This window comes from Siphateles boraxobius, unplaced genomic scaffold (assembly GCF_051911475.1).
Source record: "Siphateles boraxobius isolate OS27281-9 unplaced genomic scaffold, OSU_SipBor_1 130, whole genome shotgun sequence".
NCBI classification, from domain to species: Eukaryota; Metazoa; Chordata; class Actinopteri; order Cypriniformes; family Leuciscidae; genus Siphateles; species Siphateles boraxobius.
Window position 1 is genome coordinate 19,733,648 of NW_027508734.1, and position 24,168 is coordinate 19,757,815.

The window sequence follows — 24,168 nt, forward strand, 5'->3', positions numbered from 1 at the left end:
AACCCAATTAAACCGCGACCTCTGCAGGCGGTTAATTGCAACAATATGGGGACATAATACCTTAAGAAACTCCACGCCGCAGCGTGGCGCTACTGTTCCTCAATTTGATGGTCAATAAAACCACCAAACGAGAAAAAACGAGTGAAAAGGAAGAAAGGCAGGCTACAGCGCAGGTTGTTGTTGTCACTGGCTGGCTCGTGTATTTGTTTGTCTGCCATCTGAAAGCTCTCCGTGGTGACACAACAGACGTGTCTTTACCGAAATGGATCCGAGCACGACCATTCTACGGGTGAAGAGGAAGAGAGGTACTGATCCAGCGGACGCGCTGCTGCTGGCCTGTAAGCGGATCCGTCCGGAGGCCACGGCGGCTCAACCTAGCGATGAAAGTGAACCAGAACCTCAGGAGCCTAAGATAGAGAACTCTGTGTTCAAACTAGTAGCCACCGTGGTGTCACAGGTAATGACTTAACGGTAGCTGCTGTGCCGTCAGGAGAAACGAAATCTAGTGCTCTCTGTGAGATTGTATTGTTTTTGGTGATCATTGATGACGTAAACACGTCATGACTTGTCTTCGCACAAGTCAATGCGCGTGTCAAAAATCTTTGTGTTTTTACCTTGATTGTTACATTTGAGGTTTGTGCAGATGTTCTTTAACCGTCTACTTGTACAGTATAATTCCTTAACAAAATGAAAAATGTGCTTGCATGAAATAGTGAGATTACACGTGTTTATGCTTGATGTTACCCATTGTAGACCATGGATGGCTTGATTGATAGATCCATTGATGGATAAAAGGGTGGATTGATAGAAAGTATGAAATTAAGTCTAGACTTAGGTTCAGAATAATTGTCAAATGGAAATGATTGCTGCGGTTAAATCTATATAATCACAATTCTTGTCCGTTTCAATATTTTTGGCTATTGTTAATATATATATATATATATATCTCAATTATTTTTATAGGATGCTCCGGTACAACCACATGTCCGTGAAGCTCTGGCACGTCCACGTCTGGCCCATCATGCCTTGCGGCCATCACAAGGAAGCTCTCAGAGGATCATTGGTGATCTGCGCAGTGTCAAATGGAGCACCAGGCGAGAGGAACGGTACCGGATCCTGTCCAGCCACAGGGCCGGACTGCCAACAGAGCCTACACCTGCAAGAGGAGGAGAGGAGAACGATGACAGCCAGACAGAGAACCGTGACAACCTGGCTTTGGGAGAAGTGCAAGTGTTTGATATTGTGCATGAGGATGGTGATGTCAAGGTGCCTGGCAAGGTAAAGCCAGAAGATTTTATTCATCAGTTTCTGCCAATAGAAAAAAATGTACAAAATCCAAACAAATGTAGTTTAGGAACCCCTCATTCTTATTAATATTTTCTTTTTATTTGGATTTGAAGTTTGAACACCTACTTGTTTATGAATTGGTATTTTCAACATTTACTTATAATAATAATAAGTAGCAAATAAAAAAAAAAAACTTAGTCTTTGCATTTTCTCAGCCAACTTCATGCAATATCCATCTTAAAGGGTTAGTTCACCCAAAAAAGAAAATTGTCATAATTTACTTGTCCTCTTGTCATTCCAAACGCGTAAGACTTTCGTTCATCTTCAGAACACAAATGAAGATATTTTTAATAAAATCTGAGCCAGTTCTGTGCTGTTCTTTGACCGCTATGCAACTACCATTTTGACGCTTCAAAAAGTTAATAAAGGGATCGTGAAACTAATCCATATGAATCTAGTGGTTTAGTCCAAATTTTCTGAAGAGACACGATCACTTTATATGATGAACAGATTGGATATGAATTTCTCTATGAACTTTTTGAAGTGTCAGTTGCGTAGCTGTCTATGAAGAGACAGAAATTGCTCCGATTTTATTAAAAAGATTTTCATTTGTGTTGAATGAAGGTTTTATGGATTTGAAACAACATGAGGGTCAACGTTGACAGAATTTAAATTTTTGGGTGAACTAATCCTTTAAATACTTTTTAAACCTCATTGAAAATACGTTTTGGCTACCTTTTCTTTTACCTTCCATTTCTTTTAACTCGTTAATTTAAAAAAAATTCAGAAGTTTTATCAATTCAGTTTGTGAAGAAATATGCATTCACAATTTACACTGGTCTAAAAAAGCAATTAAGCAGAAGCGTATGACTTTTTATCCTCTTATTAAAATGACTAAAAGTTGAAACTTTCTTTTTCCTCAGACTGTTGTGTCTGACCCAGAGACAATCCTGTGTAACTCTGTGAAGATGATTCGTGAGAAGCTGAGTGTGTCAGGAGTTGGACTCGGTATTGAACATCGAGAGAAAGAGGATGATTATGTGTACGACTTGTATTACCAAGAGACGGCCACACCAGGCTGGATCCAAGACATTCTGTCTGTCAGACCGTACGCACAAGAGGGAGAGCTGGTTCGTTGCAGTGTTACTTTAGTATTATCTATATACTATTGGAGTTTTTATTCATATTTTAGATTAACTTTTATTTTTATATACATTGTTGATTTTTATTAAATTTTTTTAATATTACTATTCAGCTTTAATTTATTAGGTGTTATTTAAAGTTGAAGATCTATTTTATCTTTTCACAAACTCATTTGTCTTTTTTCTCTTTGAATACACAGGTCCCTGATGTAGTGGCCTGGGAGGAAGAGGTGTATGAAGATGAAGATGATGAGAACGCTGAAACCAACTGGAGAAATGACTACCCAGATGAGAGCAGTGAGGGTGACAGTGATGCAGAGGAGCGATATGGAGGTCATACACCCAAGCTATTATATTTGCTTCATTTCTGAATCTTTTTAAAAGCTAATCTATCCCTAGATATTATGCAATTAAGAAGAGCTTAAAGGGTTAGTTCGCCCATTTTAAGACATGTTGTATGGAATCCTTACCAGCACTATAGTGCATACACACTGACCCACTCTGTAGTCACCTCCCTGGTCAGAGTTCTGGCCGCTGGAAGTTTTTCAAGAAAGTACTCCCGGTTAGTTTCCAGGGCCTCAAAACTGTGCATTTTTACGTGAAAAAATTATTTGCGTTTCAAAGCTTGATTAATTTAACACACAAACACGCCGGTCAAAATTCATACCTCAGTTTTAATCGGCACTATTTTCTTTCCATTTCTATCAATCCGCGCTGCTGTCAACGTCAACAGTGCGCACGTTCCGATCAGCTGTTGATAGCGCGACTCGCTGACAACATGTCTGACTGCGAAACTTCTGATGATGAAACCAATTTTAGCACAATGTCAGACGGAACAGATGAGGATGAAAGTAATTTTAGCATAACGCCAAAGGGATACCTTTATGAACCGGAGTATACCGATGCCGAACTTGAACAGATGGAGATAGAACAGGAAGAGAGAGAGCGAGAGGACAGAGATTAAGTTGTCCAAGTTGATGCTGGGCCCACAGCTGTAGCAAGAGCCAGGATGAACGACAAATGGTGAGCACTGCACACACGATAATCCTTGATTCTGGATATTTTAGCTCCCGCAGAGTAGCCGATGGCAACCAGCCAAAGCTGTCTCGTAGCTATATCCGAAACAGGAAAACGATGGAATCTGAACAGTGATCCCGGCACATTCTTGTGGTCACAGCCTGGAAATTTACAAGTTCGCACCATCGTTCATTTTCTACTTTTTACGTCGTTTCGTAATCGATTGTGTAAACACTATGGAACAGCTGATCGGAACGTGCGCACTGTTGACGTTGACAGCAGCGCGGATTGATAGAAATGGAAAGAAAATAGTGCCGATTAAAACTGAGGTATGAATTTTGACCGGCGTGTTTTTTGTGTGTTAAATCAATCAAGCTTTGAAACGCAAATAATTTTTTCACGTAAAAACGCACAGTTTTGAGGCCCCGGAAACCAACCGGGAGTACTTTCTTGAAAAACTTCCAGCGGCCAGAACTCTGACCAGGGAGGTAACTACAGAGTGGGTCAGTATGTATGCACTATAGTGCTGGTAAGGATTCCATACAACTTCATGTCTTAAATGGGCGAACTAACCCTTTAAACTAAAGTTTAAACAAACAAAAAAATGAACCCAAACTACTTTATCAAATGGCATATCATAATATATTGAATGTATTTTTCGGTCCAGGTTTTTGGAGTGAAGAGCACTCGTATAGCAGGAGGAACTGGGAATGCTACCGGCAGGACGTGATGCAGGAGTTGGAGAATGACAAAGATAAGGATGTTGATGAGGAGGAACGGGAGTATAACGATTCTGACTGAGAGCCTCCGTGTGTTGTAACAAGCATGAGAGGCCATTTTTACTGACGTGTGTTGAGTGAAGCTGTATGTTCTTTTGTCAAAAGTGAATGTATGTGGTAGCCCATGTGCCTGTACTTGTGTGGGTTGCTTTGACTTGCGCGTTAGTGAGATGAGTGATTTACTATTTGCAATATTTTGCGATTGTTTGATGTGAAGATAGTATGAGGAGAAAATGGTGATTATTTGAGTTTGTGTAAGTGTGGGGTGCTTTGTGTTGTCAGTTATGTGTGTAGTGTTTGTAAGTTCCCCATATCCAAAGGGGTGAAAAACAACATACCTGTAAATATGTAGATGTGTATAAAAAAAATAAAGACTTCAGAATTAAACTGAAAATCTCTTGAATTATTTAATTTATTCAAACAGTTCATGTCTGGTAGAAAAACGTTTTTATTGATACCCTTTGAAATAAATTAATAGAAACACCTGTACATTAAGGCAAATAACAAACAGTTTAAAAGTGTGGTTTCAGTGCGTCACGCTACAAGGCAAACCTTATCAGAATAACCGGTTTCAATTACTTCTGGACTTGTATCCTGAGTTAACTGGGATTTTCACCAGTAAAAAAAAAAAAAAGTATTGCTTGTTTGGCGGATGGACATTTAAAGCTGATTTTACAGAAACTCATGACACTTAGTATTGTAAATGGAGAAAATTAATTCATTGAAACATTTGTTGTTTTTTTAGTTTAAATCTGGAATACCATTTGAAGTTAACAGAATTTGAGAAATACAGATAATTAATATCCAAACTTGGAACAGATGTACTTAAACATTCCTAGATTGAGTCGACAAATGTTTCCAGCACATCTGATGTACTCTTCATCTTTATTCTTACCTTGCCTCTTCTACAAGTGAATGTGATGCTTCATTACATGTACAGCAGCATAGCAGCAGATTTGAACGTTCAACTGTGTACAATCACCTTCCCCCTAAAAACCAGTTAAGGCATGTGGGCAATTATACAGGACTGACCTCTGGCCAACTCCGAAAACACACAAAAAAAATATATAAAAGAACTGACACATTTGTGCTAAAGTAAATCACAAAGAGGAAGATGAAAATACAATCTCTTGCTTAAAAAAGTTGTATAAATTAATTGACAAATTGTAAACACTAGATTCTAAAATAAAAGCATGTTAGATAAACAGGGTGGAAAATGTTACATAAACATAAATAATCTAATTCAGGAATACAGATAGTGTTTGCATCATGAGCGTGCTTTAAAATGGCCTTAATTTTCATGCCATATGGTTCATAAGGTCGTATTCCTAATACTGCAGTGCACCGTGACCTTAACCGACACCTTAAAATAAAAATCAGTGACATTAGGAGTGCATCTCTGTCTTAAAGTGTGAAAGATATTTTTCCCTTATCTCCAGATATTGGTTTCCTCTTCCTGAACCAGTGGGTTTGTGGGTCAGAGGAGTGCAAGTGTTCTAATCAGCGATGTCCATCTCGGTGAGCACACAAAAGCATGTGAACTGGGTGAAACGGGTGACGGCATCTGTGTAAGGGAGACACATGTTAAAGTTCCCATGAAATCTAAATTAACAAATCAATAATATTTGTATATTTATTATAAATTATTTATTTGTGCACATCATTTTATTTTTTATGTGCCCTTGTATTTTTTAATCAAATAACTTTTCACCCTCTTACAACATCTCTTTTTCTTATTGTGTTTTTTGGACGTGAGGGCGGGACAACCTGTCACTCACATGAGATCACAGAAATATCACAGAAGTCGTTTCACTCGAATATACGTCACAATAGGGAAAGAAAGTTTCATTCCAACTTTATATACAATTACTGCCACTGTCATTTTGGCTCTAAATTTGTAAACAAATAAAAGTGTTAGTGCTGAAGTATGTGGTACTTACTTAGTAATTTAGTGATGATGGGTGGGCGCTTAGACTCAGGAAGATAGATACCCAAGAAGTAAACAGGAACTCCAGAGAGGGCAATAGCAATTCCAATGAGTGAGTTGAGTGTGTCAGAATAGAGTGGCACAGCCACTAGGAACACAACACACATGCAGAAGATGATGGGATACAGGAGACTCAACTGATCGCACACAAACATGGAAGAGAAGAGAGAAAAACAACATTTTATTTCACACTCAATGTCCCATTTCAAATTGCACCCGATTTCTATCTTCCCCTTTTTAAACAACAGTAATTCCATTTAAGTTTCTGAACCAGTCCTAACTAACCTGTTTTTACACATAAATTGAAAAAAGTTTGGGGTCATTTTTAAAGATTTAAAATTTTTACGATTTTAAAATATTTTTGAAAGAAGTCTCGGTAACACTTTATTTTGCAGTGTTCTTGTTACATATGTTACATGTAATTACCATAGTAATAACAGTAAATTATGCCTAATTACATGCAATTAACCCTCAACCAAATCCTAATCCTACCCTAACCCTATAGTAAGTACATGTAGTTAATTAATATTACACTGTACTTAAATATATAATTACTCTGTAACAATGGCACCTTAAAATAAAGTGTAAAAGTCTCTTATTGCTCACAAAGGCTGCATTTTTTTTAAAGTAAGTAAAAACAGAAAAACAATTTAAAATAGCCGTTTTCTATTTGAATATATTTTAAAATGTAATTTATTTCTGTGATGGCAAAGCTGAAATTTCAGCATCATTACACCAGTCTTCAGTCACCTGATCCTTCAGAAATCATTCTAATATGCTGATTTGGTTCTGCAGTAACATTTGTTATTATCAATGTTGAAAACAGATGTGCTGCTTAGTATATTTTGGTGGAAGCCATGATATATTTTTGGGATTTTATTTGTAACATTACACTATCTTTACTGTCACTTGACCAATTTGATGTGCCCTTGCTGATTTAAAGTATTAATGCTAAATATAAGTATTTAAAATAAATCTTCCTAACCCCAAGCTTTTGAATATAGTGCATATAATAGTTGGCTATAGTTGTTTGTAACAGGTTTATGTGTGCACAATGACAGATCACACACTTCTTCATGTTATTGTTAAGTTATGAAGGTGCTAACATTTCATCTGTACAGTCTCTACTACCTCACCTTCAGTGGTCGGGGCCTGTCTGGCTCCTTCCAGCGAAGGTAGATCTGCCCGGCGATAGACAGGCCAACGAAAAACCAGTAACTGAAGCTGTAATAGTTAATCAGCTGGAAAACATCCTCCACTGCAAGGTAGATCAGAGCCATGGCACACTGCAGACAGAAAGCACAACCTTAGTTACTTGATCCACTAGATGGAGACAGAAAACCTCAAACATCCTAGACTGTGAGATGCTACAATAACACTTACATTTGAAGAACTAAATGTAGTAATAGAAAGTTTAAAAACTTATATTTAAAATATATAATTTTAAATACTTAAAAATAGAAGAAAAAAACACACGCAATGTCAGATAAAACACAGAGTCACAGAAAAACTCTCTCTGATAAAGAGAGAATGTTAAGATGCATAAGGCGTTACAAGTGTAACTGAAATGTACTTGCGTTAAATAGCAGTGCAGGAACTGGTGTGAATCTCTGCACATGAATCATGGACAAAGCATCTGGAAGATGACCTTCTCGAGCTCCCACGAAGAACAACCTGCAGCAGCAAGAGACTTGCTTCATTCAAATGTATCTCAAATGCACCCAATAAGGGTGAACTTAAATTAAAATATAAAACACCCAAAAAAAAATTTATTTCAGCAACATTTCTCATTTTGAATTTAGATTAACTTGATGTCTAAAATAACTACAACTGAAATAAAAAACTATAGACATTTTTTTTTTAAACTGAAAGTGACAAACACAACAAAAGCACTAAAATTCAAATGAAAACAGAAAAATATAAAAACAATAATGCCATCTTATAGTGATAGTGAAAACGCACTGCACTTAAAGTGCTGAGAAAGTAAACCAATTAGGCAAACCAAATGCATAATTGCACAAAAAAAAGCATAATTTTCATTTTGCAAGAAAACTATCTTCATACTAATATGCTCGCACATTAAAGACCTAAAAGCAAAATCTATTTTATTTGAAGATTTCATGCTAATACATCATACATGAAACTGGGTTCCTAAAGCATCTGAATTCCCATCAACACTGCATATATTTTCTCAACACTCCTCAGATCTTATCATCTTACACATGGAATAGTGGTAGGCCCCCCACACAGTCACTACCAGAAAGCTGCTCCAGATGGTGTGAGCAATTAAATAGCTTTCTATAAAAACCACAGGAGCTGAACTAAGCTCTGTTCCTCCTCCTTGAGGTTAACACCAGTCATCAAGAATAAACTTGAAGAACAAAATAAAGGTTCAAGTGGAACAATAAAACTATAAAGCCACTGCAATTGTACAGGAGCATTTTCAAAACAGATAACACCAACACAGCTCCCAATCAGTCTCTTTAGACTTATAAAAATAGAATGGACTTAAAAGGCTAGTTCACCCAAAAATGAAAATTCTGTCATCATTTACTCACCCTCAAGTTGTTCCAAATATATATGAGTTTCTTTCCTCTGCTGAACACAAAAGGAGATATTTTGAAGAATATTGGTAACCAAAAAGTTGATGGAACCCATTAACTTCCATAGAATGGAGAAATACAACAAATGACGACAGAATTTTAATTTTTGGGTGAATTAGCCCTTTAAGTTAAATTCTATACTTAAATAATCAACAAAGCCACTTGAAGGCAACCCTGCAACCTTAGCTGAAAAAAAGCATAACACCTGCAAACGCTGTGGTATACAGAGGAGAAGACAAAAGGCCGTTTTTTTATGGATGTCAATGGAGGATATGCTTCACTACGCTGAGTAAACCGCTTTTGTAAGGAAATAAATTATTTAATGAATCGACAGCCCATGGGCTAATTTTCGACTCTTAAACATTATTTTTATTTTTTAAGAGAAGTCACGGACAATAGTTATGATTCATTTAACTGCACTTCTCATTCATTTCTATGGTATCCGCAAACATTGATTGACTGTCGCAAACAAGGCACACTTCATCCAAGTTAGCGGTTAAAGGGGATGTCTAATGGTAATGCTATTTCATGCATTCTGACTTATTTACACTGTTAAAGAGTTAGATCACTGTTAAAGAGTTCTAAAAAATTAGTTGGACGTATGACGTATATATTTCTGTGCTAAATACACTCCTTCAGGATTTGTATAAATTTCGGAAAGTTTTTTTCGGGTAAGGCACTGTATGACGTCATAAAGGGCGAATTCCTTTTATTGGAACTTCTCCTGGAAGAGCACGTGCCATGCACACATCAATCAGAGCGAGAGCAAGAGCATCGCCTATCAACGTGCTTCGTTAGGGTTACGCTGTCGTTTTGTTTTTAGACCACGAAATCAGTGTGTTGTGGTTGTAAGGAAAAAAGATAACCTTGTTCAGCTTCCCAAAGAACCCAGTGTTATAGGAACAGTAGATGCAGTTAGTTTATCCGGGGCAGCAACAGAGTTGTGCAAGTGTGTTTGTTCGCATTTCGGTGACAAATGTTCCATAAACAAGGCCCAGTTCAACGCTGGATTTGCAGATCGTTTGAAACTGAAAGGTGAAGTGGTTCCAGCGCTAAAATATCCCGGACATGAGTCGGAATTTCAGGCGGTAGGTAACATCAAATGTCTATTTTGTTGGCAATCGGCGTGTAACTGCATATAATGTTAACAACACGAACATATAGAAAATCATAAGTTATCCAGGGATAATGTGATGATGTAAGCTATTGTGCGTGATTCTTTAGCTCCGCCCGCGGCACGCCTCGCCTCCAGGAGCTCGGCTGTTTTCGGAAAGAATTGGTACAGCGTATCTGTCTTTCATAAATCTGATAAAACTAAAGACTTTTTGGAGATATGAAGGATGGATGCAACACTACTCTATAGGTACTCAAGATTAACCTGAGATTGGCAGAAACGGTGTGCGTTATGTCCCCTTTGAGTTTTTTCCAATGGTTAAGCCATGGACCCTTGTATCTCCCAATAATAAGACCATCTTTGAAATCAAGCTTTAGACTGACCTAGATGCAGCAATGATGGAAGCATTAAGACCTCCGTAACAGGATAAAGCAACCGCAATGGGGATGGTCCAACTCATCACTCCCAGGGTGTGGTCTGCAAACGTCTGTGGGAAATATTAGCTGTTAGATTATAGACAATACAAATATTATGACAACACAGAGGTCTCTGAACTCACCACAGCAACAGCATCACTGGCAAGGATGGCACTCATGTCGAGCACAGCGTAGTAAGCCACGTTTGTGAGGATGTAGATGATCGTAACGATCGGCATGGAGATTGCAATGGAGAGGGGAAGGTTCCTGAGACACACATGAACACAAGTGTTAGCTATCTTATCAATACCTATTTTTTCATGCTGTATGTTCACAACAGGAACAGGAACTAAGGGTCAAGTCTGTCGCAAAGAAGTACCTTTCAGGGTTCTTAATCTCTTCTGTGACAAAGTTAAGAGTGTCCCAGCCCGAGTACGAGAAAAGAGCCGAGTACAATGCCAGAGCGATATCTCCTGGGTCACGGGACGAGCCTTGAAAAGAATCCTCAAAGTTCATTGTGAAACCTGTGTGGGAAACATTGCGAAAGTACTGAAAAGTTTAGCGGATCTTCAAGATTAACATGTATTAGAACACTTTGTATTGCGGTTTTGCTCTTATAGTTTTATTTGGATTTATTTATCAAATATAAAGTACTGTGCATACTGTATGCTTTTGCATGTTTATAACATGATTTTAATAATTTTTACTTTACATTTTGTATTTGTTTTTAGGGTGACTTCAACATTCTGTCCAGGGACTACAGATGAAAGTCCAAACACAGTCCTGGAGTCCTGTCCTGCAGAGCTGAGCTCCAACTTTCCTCAACACACCTGCCTGGAAATTTATAGTATGCCTAGTAAGAACTTAATTAGCTGGTTCAGCTGTGTTTAATTAGGGTTGGAGTTAAACTTTGCAGGACAGTGGCCCTCCAGGAGCAGGATTGGACACCCCTGCGTTAGACGAACTCTGCCGCATTTACAGTAATGCTTATTAGTGTTTACTGTTTCTGTTAAATAAACAAACAAACAAAAAAAAGTCGTCATCATTTACTCACTCTACTATTCATAACTGTGCCTTTCTTTCTTCTACAGAAAACAAAATACAGTATTTTGAAGAATGCTGGTAACCAAACAGTTTTGATTACCACTGATTTCCATTGTATGAATGGAAGAAAAAAAAGAGAGACATTTTCAATATCTTTTTTGTATGTTCTGCAGAAGAAATAAAGTCATACAGGTTTGGACATGAGGGTAAACATTTTTTGTTGCTGCACTATCCCTTTAAGCTGATTCACAAGAGAGCAACATCTGGCTCAGACATGAACAAGTAAAACATCTTTATAAGATTGCTGATTGTGTAGTGTCATTTTTTTTACCTTGGCACATTTTCACTATCCCAGTGATAATAATGACAATAAGGGCCAGCACTTTGGCGTAAGTGAAGACATCCTGCACCCTGGTACCCCACTTGACATAAGCAGAATTAATAAAGGTCAGCAGGCCTGAAACATCATGAATAGTAAGCATGTTAGCATAAGAATAAATAAACGTTGACATAATTACTCTGAAAAGTAAACTGAATTCAGCGCACAATGAATGACAACAATGGTTGCTCCCTAAAGCCAACTGATAGGTCAGCAATTAAACTATTATTACAACTTGAATAGATTAGTGGGAAGTAAAACAAGTTTGGTGGTATTCATGGCAACAGTAATGTTTCTTTCATTTAGAACGGCATGTCTAATGAGGCTCCTGAAGGTATCCAAGTGAAACGGGTGTAAGAGGAGAGGCACCACAGAACCAGAAGAACGGGCTCCATGAACTCAAAAACAAGTTATTCATTAACTGCCCCATGACATTTTTAAAGTAAGACCTTAATGGGTCTCACTAGCTTATCAGATCTCAGGGTGAGAAAACAGAGAGAGGAAGAGAGAACAGTATCGTGAAAAAGACATTAAAAAAGTTAAAGAATGTGAAAAACAAGGGTGCAGAGCAATAGTACGGTATGTGCACCTTACTCACAGATACAGGCTGCAGCAATAAGTCGAGAAGCAGAATACGGCGGCTCGCAGGTGGGGAAGAGCGGCTGAACCAAGTAGTTGGCAAAGGTGATGGCGATAACAGCCTGACTCGTGGGTTCGATGATGAGCAGTGATGTCCACAGACGTATGAACGCTATGAAGCCTCCAAAAGACTCCAGGATGTAGGCGTAGCTGGCGCCAGATTTGGTGATTGTTGTGCCCAACTCGGCATAACAGAGAGCACCTACCACTGAAAAGATGCCACCGATGGCCCAGATAACCAGAGACAGTCCGTATGAGGCGCTGTAGATGAGAACACCCTTTGGCGACACAAATATGCCTGAGCCAATCATGTTCCCCACGATGAGGCTGATGCCGTTCAGGAGAGAGATTTCCTTTTTGAGCTGCATGCTCTCTTTGGGTTTTGAAAGTGTTGCAGGACCCTCAGACTGGCTGTTCAGTTTTCTTGATTCATTGTCGATCTCCATCCTGTTCCACAGACGTACGTGTTGGTGCGCGGAGATAGAAGCGGCCCTCGTCGGCCTTATCTAATTTGACAGAGAAGACAAACCAGAAAAAAGTTATATAAGGAACATTCTGTCACCGTTTGCTCACCCAAATGTCATTCCAAACCTGCATGACTTTCTTCTGTGGAACACAAAAGAAGATATTTTGAATTTTTTTTTCTTCATTTTTCTGTCCATACAATGAAAGTAAATGAGGAAGTGTAGCTATTGTTAACTTAAAGTTTAAACTATTAAAAATAAATTCTGTAATTGAAATAAAGGTGAAATAACTTAATTTGTTTTTAGTATTTACTTAAAATTGGAAATGTTGCCTGACAAATCAACTGAAACAAGTTTATTACACAATATTACACAATTATACAATATTAAATATTAAAAAAACTAACAAAAATGATAAAAGCACATGTCAAAAATCACTAAAACTTCAAATAAAATTAAACTGAAAATATACAAATAAAGGCCTTTTTTAAATACTATAAATAAAATAAATGCAATGGGCTTCGTGTTGTTTTGGACCCTACTAACTCTCAATGTATAAAAACAGTTCTCCAAAGAAACATTCTTCAAAATATATTATTTTGTGTTCCACTGAAGAAAGGTGGTCATAAGAGTTTTGAAGACATGTTAGAGGTGAGGTGTGTTTAAAAAAAAAAAAAAAAAAAAAACATTAGGTATCAAAGCAATAACCCACACATAATTAAAAAGTCACATCCGGTCTCTAATGTCTAGCGATGGTGTGAAGTCAGTATAGGCACTTTATGTTAATATATTACATACGTGCAAAATGTACTGTAGCTAATTGACGTAAAGCTAGTGTGAAGATTGCAATCACTGATATTACGTAAACAAGAAAGTATTTCTTCCTTCAAACATTTCACAACCCATCTCCCAATCAGAAGCTGAAAAATTATTGTGATATGTACATGTTAACGTGTCAGTTTAATCGGGGTCTATATGGGTTTCTAAATGAGGGAAATCACATGTTTATTCCTGACTGTTTGTTGACTCTTTATAAATGATTAAGCACATGATGTCCCCAGCTGTCACCTCTCCTACTGTGGAGAGCTGATAGCACATTCCTTTGATTATTTGGCTTGAACCACGTACATCAACATTTATCCTTGTAAAACAGACATTACACTAAGTGTGTTTGAAAACAAAAAGTGTGCCCTTGCTTGTCTTTCAAACTGAGAGCATATCACTTTTAATTATTATGTAATGGTAGCATGCAATTGATAAACAAGCACTTATTAAATTTTTCCCATACTCTCCCCAGAGAGTTTTCCTTCCCGGGGGCTTGTTTCCCATACTAGAAGAGTTTTCTCTGAACTGGAAAATTAACAAAAACATCTGCACTCATGACACATCAGTTTACAGTGGTAAAGGGCAGTCCACTGTCGTTGTCTTGGAAACTCAATGACATCATTTTAGATTTGACTTTGAATGAGCCAAGCTGTGGAAACCTGTCTTGCTTTTGATTGATGCTCTTGATGTTTTCTTCTTTATGTGCGCTTATCTACTTGTACAGACTGATAAGCACAAGATAATATGTTTAAACCTCACAGGTAAATATTTAAATGGAAGTATAAATACTGTAAGTGTGTGTTTGAATATGTGTTGTTGTTCTATCTTTTGGAAAATGTTTTGGAAAGACGCATTTCCATGTTGCATCAGCTAAATGATTAACGCTCAGAAAACGGACTGTACTGTATATGTCCATCCCTCACAGTCTCATTTTCATTTTCATGTCTAATTAAATATTGCAAATAAGGTCCACCTTGTTTGTTATTAATTTTAAGCATTTTTTGAAGTGGTAGGCCTACCCTGCTGAAAAAAAACAGCTATAAGTATAAACAGCCAACCAGCCTGGTTTTGGACACTTTTTTTCCCCCTGTTGACCAGGCTGGTCTTAGATGGTCAAGATGGGAGACTAGCTAAAACCAGCGAAGACCAGACAACCAGTCTAGGCTGGTTTTAGTGTTATTTCAGCCGTTTTGTTTATTCAGAAACCAGTAATTGTCATAATAACTTTTAATTTACACAATATTCTCAAGAAATTGCTAATTTTGGCAGCACATAAACAAACGATGGTTTTAAAAATCACTTAAAAACAACAACAACTTGGCACCCCGCGATAAAAACAAGTTAGTATTTGGCAACCCACTGCAATGTCGCGTTAAAAAAGAAAAAAGATAGGGCTCTATACAAAATAAGATATTACATAACATGTCATCAGCTAACACACAAAATAAATAAATAAACAAACAGGTTTCTGAAACTTGAAGCATTACGACGTATGACGAGACTTTAGCGTTGAGTTTAAACCCCCTCAAGCAAATCAGCTGTTCAACAAAACAACCATACAAGCGTTTTAAACGTTGTAATGCAGTCTGACTCTCTGCTGTGGGTAAGATTTTGGAGTGGTGGGATAATTAATACAGCACTTATAAATCATTTGTTCAGAAAGTAAATGTCATCATAGTGAATGGCTTGAATAAATGTAACGTTAACTGTAAAATCATTTAATAATCGATGAGATGAGACGCTACATCCTGTTTTTCTAAAGTAGAGGTCAGCAGAATATGAGACACGACCACTGCGTCATTTGAACGCAGATATTCCCCTCTGCGCCTTGCATTGAACATTTTGAAAACATTAATTAAATTCGGGCGTTAAGGAGAAATGAGTCAAATGGAATTTAAACGGTATTGTTTAACATTTAACACAACCCGATTAACCGATTTAACATAACCTTTTCAGTCCTTCTCATTCTTTAAGCGTAAAGTTAAAAACACAAATATGTTCTTACCTTGTCGTGTCCTTTCTTTATCGTCTTTGTCTAACTGGTGACATTAGCAGACACAGCAGCATCTTTAACTACAGCAGTTACACCATGGGCAAGCTGCCAAAGATAGTCACGTGATACCGGTAAAATTGATGTCACGTGGGTGAGTTGCAAATCAGATCAACCCAGCTTGTCAGCAAGCCCATTCAGGTGCTGTCATGCAGCCAAAAGCGAACCATTTAAAAGTAATGTTTTCTTGTGTATGCGTTTAAGGGGTTTTTGATTAACGCTGTTTCACACCTGATACATTTAATATCCGATTTGCTTTAAAGTGAGAAAATAAGGTTTTGCATAAGGATATAAAAGAATAAACACATGATTTTCTTTATATTATTATAGATTATAAATTATATCGACATTTATCAAGAATTCATCCTAATATGCTGAAAACATTTTCTACTGATTTGGTGCTGCAGTAAAATTTCTTATTATTATCGATGTTGAAAACAGTTGTGCTACATAACATTTTTCTGGAAACCGAGATATTTTTTTCAGGATTCTTTGATGAATAAAAACTTCAATGGGACATAATTAATTTGAAATAGAAATATTTTCATATTTTAAATGCCTTTACTGTCACTTTTTACACACACACTTTTGAATGGTAGTGTATTTGTAATGTATAATGTATATACCGTAAGCATATTTGTATAAGGGAATGAGTATTTTAGGTCCTGTGAATGGTTACCATTACTTTTAATCACATTTTACCTTCACTACTTAATTTTAAATTGCCATGGGGTGTGAAAAAAGTATGTTGTAATACAATAGCAATACAAACGCTCCATTTAGTTTATTTTATGAGCATGTAGCATTCATTGTTCATAATCATTCTAATAATTAAAAACAGAAAAAAGTAGTATGTCACATCTGTTGGAGCAGCTTGAAATTTCATGTCAAAGACATTTCACATCTCATAGTGTTTGTAAAGGCCCCTATAGCAAGGTCCATTCATGCCCTTCAGCGTAAAGACCATCCATGCAATTAGATAGTCTGTGAGGAGAAATGTGGCATGGTATTGACATGAGTAATACCAAGTAATAACTGTTCTCCAAGAAGTGGATCTAACATATGAGTTCATGTGAAATGCTGAAGGGGACACATACTGTTAAACTGTGGTAAAGACACAACAGATCACAAAAGAGTGTGAACATTTAATGACATTTCTTATACCACATCTGTTTTTCCAAACATGAATTCTTTATTCATATTCTTGCTTTATACAAGAATAGAGCACCAACAAATACTATTAAATGCTTTAAAAAAATAATGTCTTGTTGCAAGATACATTTCAATCAGAAACTACTGCGTCTGTTGTGCAACATGCACAAATTTAAGTCTGACATCAAAAACACGCAACCTTGGAAATGTGTAGCACATACACACAAACTCAAGATAAATGTGGTTATAGAAAGAAATGTAAAATATTTGATGAGTCTATCAAAAGAATATGATATATTAGGCTGAAACAACCGTTTCAATTTTACGACTGAGAGTGAAAGTTATTAAGGAGTTAAGAATGATTAAGGAAAATAGCCTTACCTTTCACAAAAGTTCCTTTGAAAATAATCTTGTTTTTGCGCTGTTGATTATTTTTTTTCTCTTCAAAGGAATGTTATCAAATCTGTAATTGCCCATTCATCAGAACATGATAATGTTCAAAGTCATTTGAATAATCCCTTCAGTTTGTAAACTGGGAAACAATGAGATCATTATTACCCTTTACATTGGGTGTTAATTTGATGATTTTTTTGATTAAAAAGAATAAAACTGCATGGCAGCATTCCCTTCCAGAGGATCTGACCTCTCTTTATCTCTTACAGACTTGTCTAAATAAGAACACAATAATAATCTCAACATATTCATGACAAATTATACTGGCAAACATATCTAATATCAAGATCATGTTTTGTGTGCAGTTACTGAATTACAACACTAATGTAAAGGCATTTTTGATCAAATTCAACCAGACTGCCAACTCTGGGCGGTTTGAGTATTTTCAGTGGATACTAAACCTAAAGTTGTTGCCACCAAGATAGCAACATTTTCGCCAAGACAGGCACAGAGATCAAGCAAACAGCGTGTGCGTGCGGTTAAGGTCAAGGCCGCAGTGATGATCTCATACGTCTCACGGGTCACAGCATGTCTAGCACGTAACACGTCAAGTAGGTTGTTGAGTCGTCCTTCAGTCATGCAGCGAACAATGGCCTCTCGTCTCTCTTGCAGAAGCCGGCAACAGCTCCTTCCCATAGACAGTTCACATTTAACTAGAGAAAGAGGAAGCATAAGAGTATAGTCAATAGTGTTTTCATGAATCTTTTAAATTCTGCAAGAATATTGCACATTTAGCAAGAATGAACATCCTTCGCAAACAAATCAAGTCAATTTTATTTATATAGCTCTTTATACAATACATATTGTTTCAAAGCAGCTTTACAGTGATAAACAGGAAAATAACGATTCAATGATGCAAACAGAATTCAATTCTGCTGTAATGCAAATCAAAAAAGACAATAGCAAACAGTCATTATTCAGATTAAATCAGTTCATTTCATAAAGCAGCTCTGGAGAAAACAATGATGTCATCATCCAGCTCAGTTCAGTTCCTATCCAATAGCGTGAGAGCAGTCAAATCAATAATATTGCTGAATATTACGTGTCTCCAACTAAGAAAGCCAAAGGCGACAGTGGCAAAGAACCCAAACTCCATCGGGGGAGAAATGGAGAAAAAACCTTGGGAGAAATCAGGTTCAGTCGGGGGACCGGTTCTCCTCTACCCAAATAAAAGATACACTAAATATATTAAAATGAATGCTTCTATTAAGCATGGGTGCATTAAATTGATCAAAAAGTGACATTAAAGACATTTATAATGTTAGAAAAATATTTTAAATTCATCAAATACACATGAAATTAAAAAAGGTATTAAAGGTTCCACAAAAAATATTAATCAGCACAACTGTTTTTTACTGTGATAATAATAAGAAATGTTTCATCAAATCAACATATTAGAATGATTTCTGAAGGATCATGTGACACTGAAGACTGGAGTAATGATGCTGAAAATTCAGCTTTGCCATCACGGGAATAAATCCCATTTTTAAATATCTTGAAATAGGAAACATTTAGTTTAAATTGTAATAATATTTCATAATATTACGGTATTTATTGCATTTCTGATTAAATAAATGCAGCCTTTCTGAAACTTATTTCAAAAACATTTTAAAAATCTTACCAAACCCAAACCTTTGAACGGTATTGTATTTTTTAAATTGCCTTTACTCTTAACCAGTTACTTCACTGCGACGAAACCTTCTGTACTACTTACATTTAAATGAACAAAACAAGACTAATTCTGAGAAAAACAAAAACCCTCTGGAGAGGAAACACACTGGACACAGATAAGGCATTAGTGGGGCGGTCATTCAGGAAGTGAGCGAGCACAGTCTCACAGAACTGCTTACTGCGCACATGTAAAGGCACAACACAAACAAGAACTGATACAGTTGCTCTGTCCAGGTAGTTATGCCAACAGTATGTGCACAATATGTCCACAAAGCTCCGACAGATTTATTTAGCTAAAATACATCAGGCAATTGAGACTGACAGAGAGCAGAGCTTTTTCCAGATGGATTAAAGTATGCAACACTGGCATGTTTATGTTTGTGGTCCAAACTCATATGTTGGAAATGTGCAGGACAGGAATGGAGGGAATTAGAGAGATTCAAACAAAATGACTGTTAGGATATTTTGGAGACAGAACTAATTGCTTACCCTGGTTGCCAGCGTTGTGTTGTGGGGTGCTCTGAAACAGCGTTGAGGAGGAAACACATGGGGACCTTAAAGATGTGGGACTCTGTCTATGGGAAATTCTACAATGCCCAGTAATCTGAATGAGACCATGATAACTGCAGGAGTTACTGGACTCGACTGAACTTTTTCCAGTATCTATGAAGACATGAGCAAGACATGATACAGGAAAATGTAATTATAAGACAATTTACACTAATAAAGTGAGAAAATGTATCCAAAATACTATTAAATGAGTGGTCACTTACCCCTAAAGCATCCATTCTGAGGAAAATCTCTTGTTGGCAATGGTGGAGAGGACTTTCCTTTTGAGTTTAGTGCAGAGACAACTGGCAGAGTTTCATTCTGTGGAATCACTTTGGAGGTCCATTTTTTTGTGGGACCTCTGCAACTATTGTCCTGTTGGTGGTAAAAGACATTCAACGGTCAAAAGCATGGCCGTACCAACCATTGAGATCCCAGAGGTGTGTAATAAAAGTCATAAAATAACTGCCGGACAATAACGGTACTTTGGTGCAGCAAAAAGGTTCTACAACGCAAAGATAACCAACTTTCTCATTTATGCTGATAAGCAGTGTAACAGCGCAAGTAAATGTCAAAATGACAGAGATGCCCAAATCAAAGATTTATCTATTAAATTTTGTAATTTCAAACCCAAATGCTATTTTACATTAACCTTTTTTTCCCAGGGGGAACCGAACACCCCAAGCAAGTTTATGAACCTCTGTTTTTTTAATATCCTGCATATGGCCATTGCTGTAAGAAGTTTTATATTTGCACATAATTTATAATGAACACGCACATTACAAAATATAGCAAATATAACTGAGTACCTGCTCAACAATCCCACATTCTAATTTTAAAAAGAGAGAACAGTTCTACACCAAATCAAGTAAAACCTTTAGCAGTTGTCTTTCCTCGAGGTTATGTAGTTCAATAGGCAACTCCCAGGACGAGCGCATTTTACAGCTCTGTAGCCTCCTCTCCTGGTGAAACAGACACAGGCCACAAATAATCATTACCACCTAATAAATACACAATCGGTCAAATTCTTCACATCTGTATTAAAATAAATTTGAATTTAAACAATATAATATAATATTTAACACAATGTGGGGTTCACAAATCTCAGACTACTAGTGAAAATGCTTATTACTGAATACTTCTGCATAACAATTGGGTGAAAAGTTGATTAGAAAATTTTAGAATGTTTTAGTATTCAGTTTGTAAAACCTGATGATCTCCAGCATAGCATTTGAGAATGAAAGAGCATCTTGTGCTTCAATGGAATCAATAACATCTGACCATTTAGAAAGAGTATATAATGTTTATACAATTTGCTTATTGGATTAGTGACCAGGAAATCTTAATGAGTTTTCTTTGTTTTAAATATCTCCTTTAAGTCACCATGGAATTAAAACGGATAATTCATATTTTTTATAGAATATTGCAGTGTTTATTATAACCTATTTATCCGTGCACATCATTATTATTTTTAATTCATGTGCCTTTATAATCTTTAATCTAAAACAATAACTTCCCTTCTAGTAATCCCTATTAGCAAACGGCAAACATCAAATCAATTCCTGATGGACAAAATCAAGTCCTCACCTACAATTTTTTCTTGTATGAAAAGCTGTTTTACTTAGTTATACATCACAATAGGGAAGAAAAGCAGATCTCAGTCTCATGCCGACTTTAAACTTATTTCCAGACTACAATGAAAAAAGAAATCTGTTTGTAATGTGGACTTTTGGAACCCGCTATATAAAAGTATTTAGAGCTATTATTAAGCTTATTAATTATTAAACAAGTACCTTGCATTTTTTAAGATGAAGAACATCTTCAGTGAATGTCTGAGGATCAAATGCTGCCAAAGCTGTCCTTAGAACCACTGCACACTCTGTATGAGCAGAAAATAATAAGTGATGAGCAGATTTTAATTAACACCTCTAAGCTCCATAAAAAAAGCTGTAACTAACCCTCAGCCGATGGGCGTTTTTGAGGTTCACTCTTCAAGCATCTGATGATGAGCTGGGTAAGAGCATGGTTTTGAGGGGTCATTAGGGGCAGCAGGTCAACCGCTAAACCAAGCTCTAATTTGGTCTGAAGCTGATCAATAACTGTATGAAAACAAATTTAAAGGAAATGTTTCAGGTCAATGAATAACTGAAAAATCCTTCTCCCAGAATAAGAAAAGATGCATTTAAGAGATGACATAATACCTTCACATGGACGCTTTCTATTCAGTGTTTCCCACAGCAGAACCCCAAAACTGTTGAATCATTACAACGCTTAAATGAACACAACAATTCAACTCTAACATACAGCTGAAACACTCTAGATTTTCAAAATAATGCACCTCACCTATATATATCTGCTTCCACAGAAGGAACAGCACCTTGTAAGACTTCAGGTGACATATAGGCTAGATCTCTGACACATGGCCCATGGCCATTAGAAGTGGTCAAGTGTATGTCTATCTCTTGACCCCAGTCACACAACTACAATGACACAAATATTATAAAAGTAAGAAAAATAGTAAAGCATATGCACACATTTTTATTTTTATTTTAAGGAACTTTGGACTATGGCAATACTTTGGCATGGTACTGTTGGTCGAGAAGAACATTAGTAGCTTTCAGGGCTCCATGAGGAAGCGGAATGGCATGGATATGAGCTAAACCTTCAGCAACATCCAACAGGATCCGAAGACAAAGAGCCATTGAAAGCTCTGGGTACAGATTTGCCTTAAGAAAGCAAAAAAAATGATCACTTGCAGTTTTATGAAATAAGCCTGGTAGAATGCACATTTCCTAACCATAAGAATTATATCATTGATGATGATGCAACAGCTACTATAATGCTAATGTATTGTATTGGAATGCTATTGCTCTATAAAACTTCTGTTTGTTGGCACTATTTTTAGTAGGCTACAGTTACAGTTCCCTGCCCAGGGGATTTCCACTCTCTCACTATCAGGAACATAAACACACCTTCACAATTCAAAAACAAATTTTCACACTTCCTGGTTCAGACAACAGACTTTTTTTAGAGGTATACACACCTGTCTGTGACTAAAATTATCTTTTAAATGAAGTTGAAGTAAGCGCTTACATCATGCAGTGTGGAATCTAGAGATCCTTCAGCCATCCAGTCCCACACCAACCCCACTAGAGAGTGAGCTGAACTTGTGTACACACCCAACGGGACCAGTACTTGCTCAGTGCACACCTGGCCCAACATTCCTACTTTCTTTAACCTGTCAATCCATTTACTGATACCACAAACACACACACACACACACACACACACACACACACACACACACACACACAAACACACAGACACAAAGCGTTTAAGTTTTGTTTTCCATTTCTTGGGAAATACCATGTAAGCTGCTACACAAAGCATATCAATATTTAATAGCATTTTGTTTTAATATGTATTCATATTAACAGTAATTATCAAAATTAGTTCATATGCTGTATTAGTAACTCTTAATTTATTACGACTTAAATCATATATTTTAATAAATATTTGTTTATATAGGTTACTATATAACATAGGTATATTGGTATAATATAGGTAGACCTATATTTACTATGCAAAGCACAACAAATAAATGTGGTTGAAAATGATCTGCCACAGGTATGATGACTGAAAATGCACTTTACCTATCCTTGATTAACTTGACAGTCACTTTGCGTCCTGTCCTTCCGAAATGTCCTCGCAAACACGCACCTACACTCGTTCTGACCAAAACTACGTCTCGCAAGTCCTTCTCATCAATCATCTGCAGATGACTGACCTGAGCCATTCCTCTGGACCCAGTCAGTTTCAACTCTGCTGGAATGCTGAGGAGACTAGGACTGTTCGACTAGATTCATTTGCTGCCATTTGCTGTCATGGATAGAAAAGATCTATAGTCTTCAGAAAATGAAAGGAATCGAGAGCCCGGCCCCAGATCGCGTGCCCATGACGTCACTTGTTTATGTCGTGTCTTATTGGCTGAGTTCAAAGAAATCCCCCGCTATTTTTAACAGTCACGTAGCCGTGAAAAACAACTTCAGGAACGCATTTCTATTTTTTTCTTTTTTTAGTATTCATATGTATTAGTAGTTTATACTATTTCACAGCAGAAATAGCTATACTTTAGTCTCGCACATTCAAGTTTAAAATTGCCGCGCCCCGTTTTAGGCTAGGCAAAAAAAAAGAGAATAGCCTACTGCTAACATTAATTGTTAACATTGTCTTAAATTGTTCATGTTGTTATTTAGCACGTTTTGAAATGTATGTAACTCCTGAGTTACCTTGCCTGTTTAGGGTATAAAAAAGGGATTAAACTAGAAACTTAAATGATTGTAATTCAAGAATGCTTTGGAATATAGACCTAAGTTTGGTCTTGTTTTAAAGAAAACAGTCAGCAGATTATTGTTGAAGTGAAAGCACTTCAAAAAAATGAAAGTATGAAAAAGTTATGGAAGTTTAAACTTACAGTAAATCAAATATACTGTACTTTATGTTTTTCTTTTTTATAAAATATGTATTTTACAAAATATTTTTTACTATAAAATTACTATAAAATCAAAGCCATATATCTAACCAAGTTGTGTTCATA

The 24,168-nt window shown here is 36.7% G+C and overlaps 3 protein-coding genes across 5 annotated transcripts; 1 reads left to right on the top strand and 2 right to left on the bottom strand.

Moving 5' to 3' along the window:
- Positions 1-123: 123 nt before the first annotated feature.
- slc7a6os (solute carrier family 7 member 6 opposite strand) lies at positions 124-4,612 on the top strand. The gene is made up of 5 exons (XM_077228421.1): positions 124-457; positions 964-1,278; positions 2,211-2,417; positions 2,630-2,762; positions 4,114-4,612. Exons 1-5 carry the CDS (start codon positions 263-265, stop codon positions 4,245-4,247), a joined length of 984 nt encoding a protein of 327 aa, XP_077084536.1. The 5' UTR covers positions 124-262; the 3' UTR covers positions 4,248-4,612.
- A 43-nt stretch (positions 4,613-4,655) lies between these two features.
- Positions 4,656-15,805, bottom strand: slc7a6 (solute carrier family 7 member 6). 2 transcript variants are annotated; one of them, XM_077228419.1, is made up of 10 exons: positions 15,702-15,805; positions 12,367-12,913; positions 11,721-11,846; positions 10,725-10,869; positions 10,489-10,612; positions 10,313-10,416; positions 7,790-7,886; positions 7,349-7,498; positions 6,166-6,349; positions 4,656-5,789 (listed from the first exon to the last, which is right to left on the bottom strand). In XM_077228419.1, exons 2-10 carry the CDS (start codon positions 12,851-12,853, stop codon positions 5,722-5,724), a joined length of 1,485 nt encoding a protein of 494 aa, XP_077084534.1. In that variant the 5' UTR covers positions 12,854-12,913; positions 15,702-15,805; the 3' UTR covers positions 4,656-5,721. The 2 variants fall into 2 exon arrangements, with proteins under 2 accessions (XP_077084534.1, XP_077084535.1); XM_077228420.1 differs by lacking the exon at positions 15,702-15,805 and having other exon boundaries at positions 12,367-12,934.
- A 1,111-nt stretch (positions 15,806-16,916) lies between these two features.
- On the bottom strand, positions 16,917-23,512 carry LOC143737258 (receptor-interacting serine/threonine-protein kinase 2). 2 transcript variants are annotated; one of them, XM_077228423.1, is made up of 11 exons: positions 23,225-23,512; positions 22,665-22,824; positions 22,148-22,297; positions 21,915-22,051; positions 21,773-21,822; positions 21,530-21,670; positions 21,365-21,450; positions 20,447-20,533; positions 19,796-19,946; positions 19,512-19,685; positions 16,917-18,004 (listed from the first exon to the last, which is right to left on the bottom strand). In XM_077228423.1, exons 1-11 carry the CDS (start codon positions 23,365-23,367, stop codon positions 17,700-17,702), a joined length of 1,584 nt encoding a protein of 527 aa, XP_077084538.1. In that variant the 5' UTR covers positions 23,368-23,512; the 3' UTR covers positions 16,917-17,699. The 2 variants fall into 2 exon arrangements, with proteins under 2 accessions (XP_077084538.1, XP_077084537.1); XM_077228422.1 differs by having other exon boundaries at positions 19,796-19,952; positions 20,471-20,533; positions 23,225-23,488.
- Positions 23,513-24,168: the final 656 nt, after the last annotated feature.

Excerpts from the sequence above, each read along its gene's own strand:
- LOC143737258 (XM_077228423.1), bottom strand. The coding sequence starts at position 23,367 with ATGGCTCAGGTCAGTCATCTGCAGATGATTGATGAGAAGGACTTGCGA. Across the intron at positions 22,298-22,664 it reads TAGATTCCACACTGCATGAT|GCAAATCTGTACCCAGAGCT; the intron begins GTAAGCGCTTAC and ends TGCTTTCTTAAG. Across the intron at positions 19,947-20,446 it reads AGGAAAGACAACTGCTAAAG|GACAATAGTTGCAGAGGTCC; the intron begins GTTTTACTTGAT and ends TACCACCAACAG.
- slc7a6 (XM_077228419.1), bottom strand. The coding sequence starts at position 12,853 with ATGGAGATCGACAATGAATCAAGAAAACTGAACAGCCAGTCTGAGGGT. Across the intron at positions 10,870-11,720 it reads GATAGTGAAAATGTGCCAAG|GTTTCACAATGAACTTTGAG; the intron begins GTAAAAAAAATG and ends TTTCCCACACAG. Across the intron at positions 7,499-7,789 it reads TTCCTGCACTGCTATTTAAC|TGTGCCATGGCTCTGATCTA; the intron begins GCAAGTACATTT and ends TTCTGTCTGCAG.
- slc7a6os (XM_077228421.1), top strand. The coding sequence starts at position 263 with ATGGATCCGAGCACGACCATTCTACGGGTGAAGAGGAAGAGAGGTACT. Across the intron at positions 458-963 it reads TAGCCACCGTGGTGTCACAG|GATGCTCCGGTACAACCACA; the intron begins GTAATGACTTAA and ends TTATTTTTATAG. Across the intron at positions 2,763-4,113 it reads TGCAGAGGAGCGATATGGAG|GTTTTTGGAGTGAAGAGCAC; the intron begins GTCATACACCCA and ends TTTTCGGTCCAG.